This window comes from Anabrus simplex, chromosome 2, assembly GCF_040414725.1.
Source record: "Anabrus simplex isolate iqAnaSimp1 chromosome 2, ASM4041472v1, whole genome shotgun sequence".
In the NCBI taxonomy this organism is placed as follows: domain Eukaryota; kingdom Metazoa; phylum Arthropoda; class Insecta; order Orthoptera; family Tettigoniidae; genus Anabrus; species Anabrus simplex.
This window is the reverse complement of record NC_090266.1, coordinates 912,866,353-912,879,653: the sequence shown is the minus strand read 5'-3', so window position 1 is coordinate 912,879,653 and position 13,301 is coordinate 912,866,353. Positions and strand designations below refer to the sequence as shown.

Below are 13,301 nucleotides of genomic sequence, written 5' to 3'. Positions count from 1 at the left end.
GTGATACACTAAACCTTGCAACATCATCAGGAGATAAATCCGGATCTAGGTCCACACTTGATTCACCAATTAATGTTGCATTGATTTTTCACATATTGCTATACCCTCGATTCTTGGTTATCACTGAGTTTTCTGGCAGGCATTACACAAAATTAGTTTACCATCTGTTGATAGCCCTTCATTTGGAAATTCAGTTACATACAATTGTAATATTACAGTTGAGAACTCACAATCTTGTGGCAATTTAACTATTTAATACATTGAATGAGTGGATATATCACTACACTGAAGATGCACTCATAGCTCATACGCAACTGTTGATGGTTCATGAAGTACTGAGAAGAACAGGTTAATCTAACTGGAATGCTCTGCTAATTGCCTGGACCAGACATGAGGTGGTCACATTAAGAAATTCTATTGTAATGGGGGTTGACTAATAAAGCCAAAACTGAGGCCCAGCAATAAACCAAAGAATGTGCATACCTCACAACTTGTTTTCAACATTCTACAGAAATTCAAAAACCCAGGTTTGAAATACAGATGCTAGAAAAAATACATTTTAAATTGTTATCTGACAAGAATAAGTTTGTAACCACAAAATATGGAACATATTTAAAATAAAACTTTCAGTTTTATAAAGATATGCACGCTTTCTAAATTTGTAAAAATATGTATCATGCCCCAAAATATGGACAAATAAGGAAAATAAAATGTATGTTAAACCATATGTTCACAGCTCAACTGCTCACTGGGCAACTCTGAGCAGCCGACCTGCAACTAAGCTGAGTAACTGCCCTGAGTGAGATAGATATGACGGAGTGACTGAACAGCAGAGTAAGGCAGGTTCACCCCAAAGAGCAATATGGGAAAGACTGTCTCACCTTACGTCCTCATGATAAACATGAATTTAGACATAAAGTGAACTTAACTGCCTTTTAAAAATAAACAAAAATTAAATATTTAAACAAGGGTGATTATTTGCAAAAGAAAGTTAATTGTTGTTTTGTCTCCCAAAATCAAAACAAAATTTTGAAATTTCTGATTTTAACACATTTATAAACAAAGGTAATTATTTTATCAAAATATAAATGCAAATTATATTTTATCCCACTAAATCAATAATAACATTTTGATATTTTCTAATTTAACACAGTTTTAAATAAAGGATTGTTATTTTAAAGTGTAAAAGTGAATTATTTTTCTCACAAAATCACTAGTTTCAGAATTTTAAAGGAAAAAATATTTAAGGAAAAATATAAACAGAAATTATTATTTCTCAAATTCAAAAGAATTCTATGTTTGAAATTTAACCCAAACAAGTGTAAGTGTTAGTTTTTCTAGCTCACATAATCCAACCTAAATTTGGATCTTTTTTGAATTTAACTCAATTTTCTTCATCTCTTTGAAGTAGAAACTTAGCACCTCCTGGATGCTACCAGTTTAATTATGTTGGAATAAATGTTTTGCATTCACTGGATGCATGATCTTCTTTTAGACTTATTAAGGTTCATTATTGAAAATATTTGTTCTCAAACATACGTCAAGCCAAACATTACAGTAAATCAGCATACCTGTGCATATAGCCATGGCAGCTCTTGCTGGGACAAATATTAATAAAATCGTAGAAGATCTTTTGTAGAACAGTACTGCTCTTGAGGATTGTATGGCAGTGTAACCTGATCAACTCCTATGGTAGTTGGCTGTGACATCTTCAGGCAGGATGGAAAATGGTGTTATATAAACTGTCAATTCATTTTGCATTTCCTGCACTTCTCTGAATCACCTTTCGAACTCTGCCTGCAAACAGTCCAAAAAGTCGAGCACTGAGCCGGCTAAGGGCACTCTTGCTCAATGAGCATGGGTTGGCAAGTTATGTCTTAAAGCACTCCAAATATCCTAATTCTTAAACATATAACAAAATTTTAACTTCAACTAAAACTAACTCCTAGCCATGATAATCACGCTGCTGACGGATGTCAAATTTACCATGATCTGTATGTCCTATTAGTTTACTGAGAAGAAAAATAGGCTTGGAAACATGAGTATATTAATAAATGATTGAAATTTAAAATTCAAGAGGTTATTAGAATGAAATATTTCTGAAAAACTTCATTTTTGTTACAGTTCTTGTTATTTAATGTACAACTCTGTTGGAAGGTCGTCAAATAGTGCACTATAGTTATAATTGGAACATCTGTTTGAAAATTGCAATACTGTGAAGAAAATGATATCTTAAAATGTTTTATCTGGATGATAAAGTGACAACCTATATTGACAGATTGGTGTTTATCTCCAATATTGTTCCCTTTGATGGAAAGTTGATGTCAGAATCCATCTTCTTTGCAATCTTCTTGAGATGATTATATTTTATTCTCATTTTGTTCAGCTCGGAAATACATCGACTAGTGGAAGATCTGATTCAAGAGTCAATGGCCAGAGGAGATTTCCAGAATTTACCTGGAGCTGGTAAACCATTACCTTCTAAAGGCAACAACCCATATGTGGACTTCGTTACTCACAAAATAAATGAGGTAAATGTTTGTTCAAAGTTTGTGTAGCTTTGCTGTGAAAAACTGTTTCTACTTGTAAATATGTGTTTTGAAACTTGTTTGTATCCACTTGAAACATTCCCATGAAATCTACATGTAGAAGAGATGTTAAAGATGTTTATTTGTGAGTTGGAAGCATTATTATGTTGCTTGTTAATTTTTAGATGCTGGGTAATCAGAAGGTAATCTCAATGAGCTCTGTTAGGTACTTGTTCATCTAACATTGCTTCTAAATTTGAATGCCCAGATTTGAAGTAAATGGTTCTTTCTAGGTTATTTTTCTAATTTTCAGAAGTGTTTGTACTCATGACACAATGACCAAGTAATTAACAAGGACTCACTTCATGAGCTGAAAGTAATTATTCAGGAATGACATGTTTCATCAAATTGTCTTCTTCTTCTTCTTCTTGGCCTTTTTCCAATTACTTGGAGTCAGCACTTAATGTGGACTTAACCCGATTTTACAACCAGATGCCTTTCTCGATACCAACCCTATATGGAAGGATAGATTCATTCTTGTGTGTTTATGTGCTGGTTGCTAGTGTGGTGTGTTGTATGTATATGAAGATGAGTGCATTAAGATGTACACAAACACCCTGTCCCAGAACCAGAGGAATTAACCACATGTAGCTAGAGTTCCTGACCCAGCTGTAAACATATGTCACTAAATTGACTTTACTTTTTAATCACCCTTAATTAGAACATTTTTGTGATAGATCTTTGTCTTGTACATGTTATGAATTCCATCAAATTTGTACTCACACTGAATATGGTAAGTTATGATATGTAAACAATCACAGATTGTTCACACATGAACATTTGTTAAAGTTCACTTTGGCTATGGTCCTTTCAGTGTCTGATAAACATACAGGTCGAGTAGTTACTGCTTTGTGTCTACTCCTACACCCTGTGAATGGCACTTTTCTTACTGCCTAAATAGATGGTCCGAGTGCATAGATCAGAAGTGGGCAAAATTCAGCTCAATGAGCAGAGCTCCAGCTCAGGCAGGAAAAAGAGCAGAGTATGTGCTCTGATGGAAGTTAACCCTTTAGCTCCTTGCACAACTTGGAGTTACAACTGGGAACAAGCCGCGTATCAAAAATGATTTAAATTTTTAACATTTTTGTTGTGTCAAATGTTTCATTCTATTCAGTGCATTAGATTATGGTGCTAAGTAAATATGTTTAATTTTATTTCTTTCATTAGGTTATGCGTAAATACTCCTTTGACTACTACCTATAATCCTGAGAAAACTTTTTTTTTTTTTTGCTAGGGGCTTTACGTCGCACCGACACAGATAGGTCTTATGGCGACGATGGGATAGGAAAGGCCTAGGAGTTGGAAGGAAGCGGCCGTGGCCTTAATTAAGGTACAGCCCCAGCATTTGCCTGGTGTGAAAATGGGAAACCACGGAAAACCATCTTCAGGGCTGCCGATAGTGGGATTCGAACCTACTATCTCCCGGATGCAAGCTCACAGCCGCGCGCCTCTACGCGCATGGCCAACTCGCCCGGTGAGAAAACATTAGCCCAACATAAAAACTGGTTAAGAACACAGCATAAACAATGAATGAAAAACTAGCTCTAGGTTAAATACAGAAACAAATACATGAATAAATATAAATCACCATAAACAAAACACAGGCCTATGTGTTCTTATATATCTGAAATTTCATTCAGCAGATGATGAGGAGGAGTGCGTAACTTTTTGTTGAAGAAGGCAAATTATATTTTATGCAATTGATCTTGCAAATGCAATTCGAAGAATAGCAGTGAGGTGTGCATCAATTAGAGTGGCTCTTTGTGCAGATTTACTTATGTTCATTAGAGAGAACAGTTTCTCACACAGATATGTTCAGCCAAACATTAATAGAAGTTTGGAAGCCATTTTGTGCATATTTGGAAAAATGTTCACAAAAATGAGATAGGCTTGTTGGTGATTCATATTTACCCTTCAGTTCACTATCACATCGAATTGTAAGCAACTCCCACTGTAAATCAGGCGTAATGTAATCAATTACAATAGCTGTTGGGAAAGGCACAGCAAAAACTTTCAGATCAACTGATAAATCGTGTCCACCTCTGTGGTACAGTGGTTAGTGTGAATAGCTGCCACCCCCCGGAGGCTTGAATTTGATTCCTGGCTCTGCCACAAAATTTGAAAAGTGGTATGAGGGCTGGAATGGGGTCCACTCAGACTCGGAAGATCAAGCGAGTAGAGAGGGTTTGTTTCGCTCCTCAGCCATCCTCAAAGTGGTTTTCCGTATTTTCTCACTTCTCCTCCAGGCAAATGCCTGGATGGTACCTAACTTAAGGCCAAGGCCGCTTCCTTCCCTCTTCCTTGCCTCTTCCTTTTCTATCCCTTCCAATCCCCCCCAACAAGGCCCATGTTCAGCATAGCAGGTGAAGCCGCCTGGGTGAGGTACTGGTCCTCCTTCACTGTTTTATCCTTCCAACCCAAAGTCTCACGGTAAAGGACACTGCCCTTGAGGTGGTTGAGGTGGGATCCCTCACTGAGTCTGAGGGAAAAACTAACCCTGGAGGGTAAACGGATTAAGAAAGAAAGAAGATAAATCATCCAGATCTCTAAATCGGATGGAAAATTCTTTCACAAGACTCGCATGAGTACCTGAAAATATCTGCAATTGATCTTGAGTTAAAATAGATTTCCGCATTGACAATTTGGGAAAATGGGCGAATTCATCTTTCAACATCTGACGATGCCAAACCTCCAACATTTGTTTGAAAGCAGTACTACTGTCTACAAAATGAGTAATAAGTATTTTAACTGCAGAATGCACTGTACCATACTGTGCAATTTTATTTCATAAACATAATATACTCAGCCTGGTACAATGCTGTAGATATGCTTGTGCCTTGACTCCACATATCGCCATCTAGTCTTTACAGCACAAACTATTAGATAGACGTCAGCTGCTTCCGGCTCCTTGGCTCTGCCCACGCTCATGCAATGGCCTAGATCATAAAACAGTTTTAGCTATCATACAGAGTACATCATTTGACGTACTGTACCCATTTAAATTAAAATATAAACTTTCAAGCGCCCATCTCCATGGCTAAATGGTTAGTGTGCTGGCCTTTGGTCAGAGGGGTCCTGGGTTCGATTCTCGGCAGGGTCGATTCCCAGCAGGGTCGGGAATTTTAACCACCATTGGTTAATTTTACTGGCATGGGGCCTGGTGTATGTGTCATCTTCATCAACATTTCGTCCTCATCATGACGCGCAGGTCGTCAAATCAAAAGACCTGCACCTGGTGAGCTGAACATGTCCTCGGACACTTACTTACTTACTGGTCGGCGCTACAGTCCTTGTAGGTCCTTGGCCTCCTTTATCACCTGCCTCCATTCATCTCGGTCCTCAGCTTTTCTTCTCCAACGTTTAACTCCTAACTTTCTAAGGTCATCCTCAACATCATCAATCCATCTTTTCCTGGGTCTTCCTCTCCTCCTCCTTCCATCAAGTTTCCCTATAAACACCTTTTTAGCGGTGCAGGTTTCTGCTATTCTCTGAACATGACCGGCCCACCTAATTCTTCCCTGCTTAATTTTAGTAACAATATCTGGCTGGCCAAACAGTCCTTGCAGCTCTACATTTGTCCTCATTCTCCACCCATCCTGCTCTCTTACTGCACCGAATATCTTTCTCAATATCTTCCTTTCCCCTCCGTAACAGCCACTGTTCTTCTCTGGAGGTCATCACCCAGCATTCTGATCCATACATAACTATTGGTCTTAGTACTGTTGTGCATATTTTAATTTTTATATTCCTGCTGACATTCCTGGATTTAAACATATTTTGCAAGGCGTAAAAGCATCGGTTTCCACTTGTTATCCTCTCCTGTATTTCCACGGAGGTTTTATTGTCCTCTGTTATTATAGAGCCTAGATATTTGAAAGATGTGACTCTTTGATATTCCTTCCCATTCAATCTTACTGGGGTCCTTCCTCTTACTCCCTCTGTATCTCCCATCTTCATATATTTTGTTTTGTTTATATTCACTTCTAGTCCTAGGTCCCATGCTTTCTCTTCTAATACTGAGTAGCTCTCTTCAAGAGCTCTTTCATTTCTTGCAATTATTGCTACATCATCAGCATATGCTATCACTTGTACTAATCTGTTCAAAATGATTCCCCCTGGGTTGATGGGCAATTGATGGATTACTTTCTCCAATGCTAGGTTAAAAAGCAGTGCGGAAAGTACATCTCCCTGTCTTAGTCCTCTCTCCACTAAAAACTCCTCTGACAGATCTTGCTCCACTTTCACCTTGCATACTGTTGTTTTCAAAGTCATTTCTGTTAATCTAATCAATTTCCTTGGGATTCAAAATTCTTTCATAATCTTGTAAATTTTACCCCTATCTAGACTGTCATATGCCTGTTTAAAATCCACATACAGCTGATGTAGCTGTTTGTCATATTCATAAAATTTCTCTAGCACTTGTCGTAATATAAATATCTGATCCAGAGTAGAGCGATGTTTTCTAAAACCTGCTTGGTAATCCCCTAATATTCTTTCCATCCATAATTCCAATCTTAAGGCTAGTACCTTACCAAAAACCTTGTACATTCCGTCCAGCAAGGTGATCCCTCGATAATTTCCACATACTGCCTTATCTCCCTTTTTATGTATTGGGTAAATTATACCCAATGTCCAATCCTTGGGTATTTCCTCCTTTGTCCAAACCTCCTTAATCAATTCATAAACAGCCTTTTCTATTCCCTCTCCCCCATATCTCAACAGCTCTGACTCCATTCCATCTTCACTTGGGGCTCTATTATTCTTTAATGCATTAATTGCAGCTTTGACCTCTTCTAAGTCTGGCTGTTTTACTGATTCCTCTTCCAATTCTCTTTCTTCCCCATCAACATTTATATTTTCCTCCTCTCTATCATCTTCATTATTTCCATTGAGTAACTCGTAAAAATACTCCTGCCATCTTCCAAGCACTTTGCTTTTATCACCTAGAAGGTTTCCATCTTTATCCTTGAAGAAAACAGCTCTTGGTTGAAATCCTCTCTTAAGGTCTTTTGTTCTTTCATAGAACTTTCATACCTCATTTCTATCCTTCATTTCATCCAGTTCTTCGATTCTCTTTCTTTCAAAAGCTCTTTTCTTATATCTACATATCTTATCTGCTCTTCTTCGTTTCTCTCTATACTCTTCTACTGTTTGTCTTGTTCTCCTTTGAAGCATTCTGTTCCTAGCATCATTCCTCTCTTGGATTAATGTTGAACATTCCTCATCAAACCATTCTGCTCTCTTTACCAATTTCTTCTTTCCCAGGGTACTATCTGCAACTTCACTGATAGCTGTTTTCAGTATCTCCCATTTATCTTCCAATTCTCCTTTCTCCCATAATTCCCTTTTTATTTCCAGAGATTCAGCCATTTCCTTTTTGTATTTCTCTTGCAATTCCTCATTTTTTAGACCTTCAATATTGTGCTTTGCCTTTCTTGTTACTTTTTCCATTCTTGCCAAATCTATTTTTTGTCTGTACTTGACTAACAAGATAGTGGTCTGTATCTGCATCAGCACCTCTGCAGCTTCTAACATTCATAATATCTGATGCATGTCGACTGTCTATGATAACAGGGTCTATTTGATTTCTTGTCACACCATCTTGTGAAATCCAGGTCTCCTTGTGAATGTTTTTCCTAGGATGCCAAGTACTTTTAATTATCATCTGCTTTCCACTCACAAAATCAGTCAATCTGAATCCGTTATCATTACTTACTTCATGCAGGCTTTCTTTCCCTACTAAGTGTTTGTACACCTCTTCTCTTCCAATTTTTGCATTTAAATCTCCAAGGATAATTTTCACATCATGCCTTTGAACTTTATTAATTTCTTCCTCTAATTTAGTATAAAATGCATCTTTCTTTTCATCTTCTGCCTCCTCAGTAGGGGTGTACACACAAAACACAGTTACGTTGAAGAATTTTGCCCTAATTCTCACAGAGCACATCCTATCATTGATTGGAGTAAAGTTGATCACGCTTTGCTTTACCGACTTATGTACGAGGAATCCTGTGCCATTACTGCCTGCTTTTTCTCCACTGTACATCAAGATATGTTGTCCAGACATCATCATCCCTTGCCCTTTCCATCTCAGTTCCTGTAGAGCTGCTATTTTCACTCCATACTTATCCATTTAATTTCTTAATTCTTTCAACTTGCCAGGTCTCTTCAATGTCTTAACATTCCACGTTGCTAATATAATATCCTTTTTCCTTCTCTTTAGCCGTTTTTCTCGCCAGTTCGTCACCAAGTTTTCCAGTCCTGCTTTATTCATTCTTAAGGTATCCGTAACAGTTGTTTTTTTACGAGGTAGGGGAGTTAACCCTACGCTCAACCCCCAACCTGGAGGACCAGGGTATCACTCTTAGTCTGGATCATCACCTTAGACCTGTCCGGCTTGGGTGGCCCTACCAGGAGCAGATGCTCCCGCCGGCATAGCTCTTAAGGATCATTTGACCACGCAAGCCTCCAATAAACACCCGGCAAAATATATTTTGCCTTCGTCAAGGTGGTGATACCTTCGGGAGGGTCCTCGGACACTCCCGGCACTAAAAGCCATACGCCATTTCATTTTCAACTTTCAATCTATTCAGTAATATATAATGTAATTTATAGAATACTTAATTAACATATATATTCAGAATAAAAGGCAGATAACTGTACTGCAACAATATTTGTACTGACATAGAAGATGAGATTAAAAAAGGCAACACAAAGATTTTCCACCATATTTCTACACTAAGAAGGAAGTTTCAGCCAAACATTGGAATGGTCAAGAATGCCAGTAGACAAATGACAATGATGGAGCAGGGATAAAATGGAGGTGGGGAGAGTATGCAGAAAACTTGTATCAATCAATCAATCAATCACCACTCACCTGCATTTTGGGCTGTTGCCCAGGTAGCAAATCACTATCGTTTGTTTACCTAGTCTTTCTATTAATAATGTTGTGGATTGTGAGGTGAAACACAATGTCCATTAATCTAGAGTGTGGGTTTATTGTACACAAGAAAAGAACAAGATTAACACAAAGAATACATCTTGACAGGTCAAGTGAGCAGCGCGAACTGAACTGTACATATATGGCTGCCCATAGTCAAGGACAAAACACCAAATAATACCAGAAGGCAGCACTAGAGGGTGGCTCAATTTGAATCATACACAACACCCCCTCTCAAAGTGATGATCGCCTGAATAGTCCACTTCTTGAGACTGACATTGTTCAAACACTTCCAGTGTTTGACACTGGGTAGACCTTTTGTGAGCACATCAGCTAGCATCTCTTTTGTCACAAGGTTCTTCAAGTTGATTTCCTCTGCAGACAGAGCTTCCCACACAAAATGATGATGCACACGAATATGCTTCGTGCGTCAGTGGAACACAGGTTCTCGGGGCCATTTTCCATGCTCCTTGATTGTCAATGTGGAGATAGCTTTTTTTTTTTTCTAGTGGGTTTACGTCGCACCAACACAGATAGGTCTTATGGCGATGATGGGATAGGAAAGGCCTAGGAGTTAGAAGGAAGCGGCTGTGGCCTTAATTAAGGTACAGCCCCAGCATTTGCCTGGTGTGAAAATGGGAAACCATGGAAAACCATGGAAAACCATCTTCAGGGCTGCCAACAGTGGGATTCAAACCCACTTTCTCCCGGATGCAAGCTCACAGCCGCGCGCCTCTAACCGCATGGCCAACTCACTCGGTGAGTGCAGATTGACAGCTGGCAGTAGATTCTTGCTAATCTCCTCAGACAGCCATCATAAGGTGTATTGCCTCTTTGGAGGCATCGCTGAGAGCCATGTACTCAGACTCTGTAGATGAAAGCGCAACTGTGTGCTGTTTTTTTGACTCCCAGGAAACAGGACTTCCACTCATTGTGAAGACATATCCAGTGTAGGATCTCCTGTCATCAATGCAGGTAGCCCAGTCAGTATCAACATAACCAGCTAGATTGCCCCCTCTCACTGTGAAGGTGATGCGTAAGTCCAATTTCCCCTTGAGGTAACATAGCATACGTTTTGCAGCCTGCCAATGGTGGGCACCAAAACAGTCACTGAATTGACTTAGAACACTGGTTGCATGAGATATGTTGGGACGTGTCCCAACAGACAGGTACATGAGTGCACAGACGAGCTCGCGGTATGGCTGTTTCTCTCCATCCTCGATGTTCCAAGTGTCTATCTTCAATAGCTTTGTCCCAGGATCAAGTGGCGTGGAGACTGGGCAACATGATGACATTCCAAAGCGTTCAAGTCTGCCCAAGATGTACCCTTGTTGACTCATGGTGATTTTCGGATCAGTGCAATTGAATTCGATTCCCAGACAGTATGATATGTCACCCAAATCATTAATCTCGAAAGACCTCTTCAAGAATCCGTAGAGGTCATCGATTCTTCTGGAATTCTGACATAGAACAATAATACCGTCAACACAGATGGTAATTATCAGTAGGTCATCCCCCATAGTTGTTACGTAGACACTCGCGTCCCTGCAGTTTGGCTTTGCTCCGAACTTCCATAACTCTTCATCCAAATGCTGGTACCAACAGCATCCATCCTGTTTCAACCCATATAGCGTTTTCTTCATGTGGCATACTCTTGTTTCCTTTCTGTACCTCGGATAACATCATCTTGGCCTTGTCGATTACATCTTCACTGCCATACTTCCTTTCAATGATGTACTTTAAAACTCTTTCAGTATACTCAGGAACTTCCATCCAAATCTCTTCGTCAATAATGCCATTAAGGAAGGCAGTGGAGATGCCAAATTGTCGCATGTGCATCCCGCACTGTACTGCGTGAGCTATACTTAGGCAAATGGACTGAGTCACGCAACGGGAGCATAGGCCTCACTGTAATCCATCCTAGGATGTTGATAAAATTCCCTCACAACAACCCTAGCTTTCTGTATAGTTATAAGCCATCAGTGCCGTATTTGTTTCTCAATACTATCTGGAAGGTGGGATTCTCCATTCAACCTGACCTTAGTTGAACAATTCTTTGGAAGCTTCACCAAGTCCCAGGCATCATTCTTCAGTATTGAGAAAAACTCGTCGGCCATCGCCTGCAACCACTTTTCTTCATCGGGACCAGAGATAGCGGACTTATTGTGAACTTACGCTATGCACACAACATCTGGATGATCTCTGATTTCCTCTTCAGTAACCTGATGCTTCTCGTGAGAAACTTCTTAGGCCTACCTAGCCTGCACTTCATCGACGTTGCAACTTCAACTGTAAGTGGGATCCACATTGATGCTCAAGAAATCTGGTTTGTCCTCTGAATCTGTCAAGTTTGGTTGTATATCATCTTGCTAAACTAGAACATTGATAAAGTCATCCCGGGTCACCACGATGTCAAATGTTTCTACTGTCGACACATGTTCTTCTGTTCTCTTGTCAACAGTCTCAACGATATCTGTCATCTGCTCTGGGTGGAAATCTTCATAATGGCAACTATCCAACTTTGGAAGTTCTTTCAGGAACTGGACATCTCGCAAAATCTCCACTCAACGTTCCTCAGGGATCCACATTCTGAAGGTCTCGGAACCTTCAGCAAAGCCCAGGAACACACCCTTTCGCGCACGTGAATCAAACTTGCCTGTGCTCTTGGTTCGATTTAAACAGTAGACCAATGAGCCAAATTCCTGAAAGTTTTCCACATCTGCCTTTTCTCCCATCCATGCATCGAAGGGGGTATTTCCATCCAATGCAGTTGTCAGGCAGTGATTCCTGATGTAATTCACAGTTGACACTGCTTCTGCCCAGAAGAAAGGTGGAAGGCCAGACTGGATCAGTAAACACTGAGCCATTTCAACTAGGGTGCGGTTTTTCCACTCGGCTATCCCGTTCTGCTCAGGGTTGTTTGGGACCGTCAATCGACATTTAATGCCAGAGCTCTTCAATAAGTCGTTAACCTGCTTGTTGACATTCTCTGTTCCATTATCGGGTTGCAGGAACTTTATCTTCGTGTCGAACTGCATCACAATCATGGTTTTGAAGGCATGGAATTCATCAAGTACTTCGCTCTTCTTTCGTAGAAAACGAACTTCACTCCAACATGTAGAGTCATCAATGAATGTAACAAAGTATCTGGCAAGACCATTTGATTCGACCTTAAGTGTTGTTGGGCTGTTACCTTCTTGCTAAGAGGTTTGTGAAGCACTGGCTGTCACTAACGTCTTGCTCCTCGTGTTGTACGTTAATAAGGTAACAGCCCAACAACACTTAAGGTAAGTTTTAACTTCACAGTCTCAATTCTTTAATGCATTCATTCTTTCTCTTTTCCCGTCACTTCACTCATCTAATTAAGGACTTATCCTTCCTTTCAGATTTTCACATACGTAAGACAGCTCAACATCAATTACATCGCACAACTTTTCAACTGTCACCTATTCAGCCAATAAATTGACATCCCATATTCCAACAACTGAAACACATGGAAAAACTTTAAAACAATATTCAGTTGGGAAGATTTAATGACATTTCAACCGCCCTCATTCAAGCCATTATTTTAACTTGTTTCAACATAGGTTCATTTTTGAACCAAATATCAACTGTTATTTACATGCACTAGGCACTCCGTCTTCATAGAGAGTGTCCAACGGAGGTGATTAGCCCATGGATACTTCGGCAAACTAATTTGTTTGAGTCTAAAATATAATTAGTCAAGATAGACATCCAAGTTGAATTACGACGTAATGCAACATTTTTACACG

At 39.5% G+C, this 13,301-nt stretch overlaps 1 protein-coding gene across 4 annotated transcripts in view; it reads left to right on the top strand.

Annotated features, from left to right (window-relative positions):
* The window catches only part of LOC136864552 (dnaJ homolog subfamily C member 28), a 326,313-nt gene that overhangs the window by 280,769 nt on the left and 32,243 nt on the right, over positions 1-13,301 (top strand). For all 4 annotated transcript variants that reach the window (XM_068226331.1, XM_068226330.1, XM_068226333.1 and 1 more), the window contains one exon: positions 2,387-2,531. In XM_068226331.1, coding sequence (XP_068082432.1) covers positions 2,387-2,531 — 145 coding nt within the window. The remainder of the gene's footprint in view (positions 1-2,386; positions 2,532-13,301) is intronic.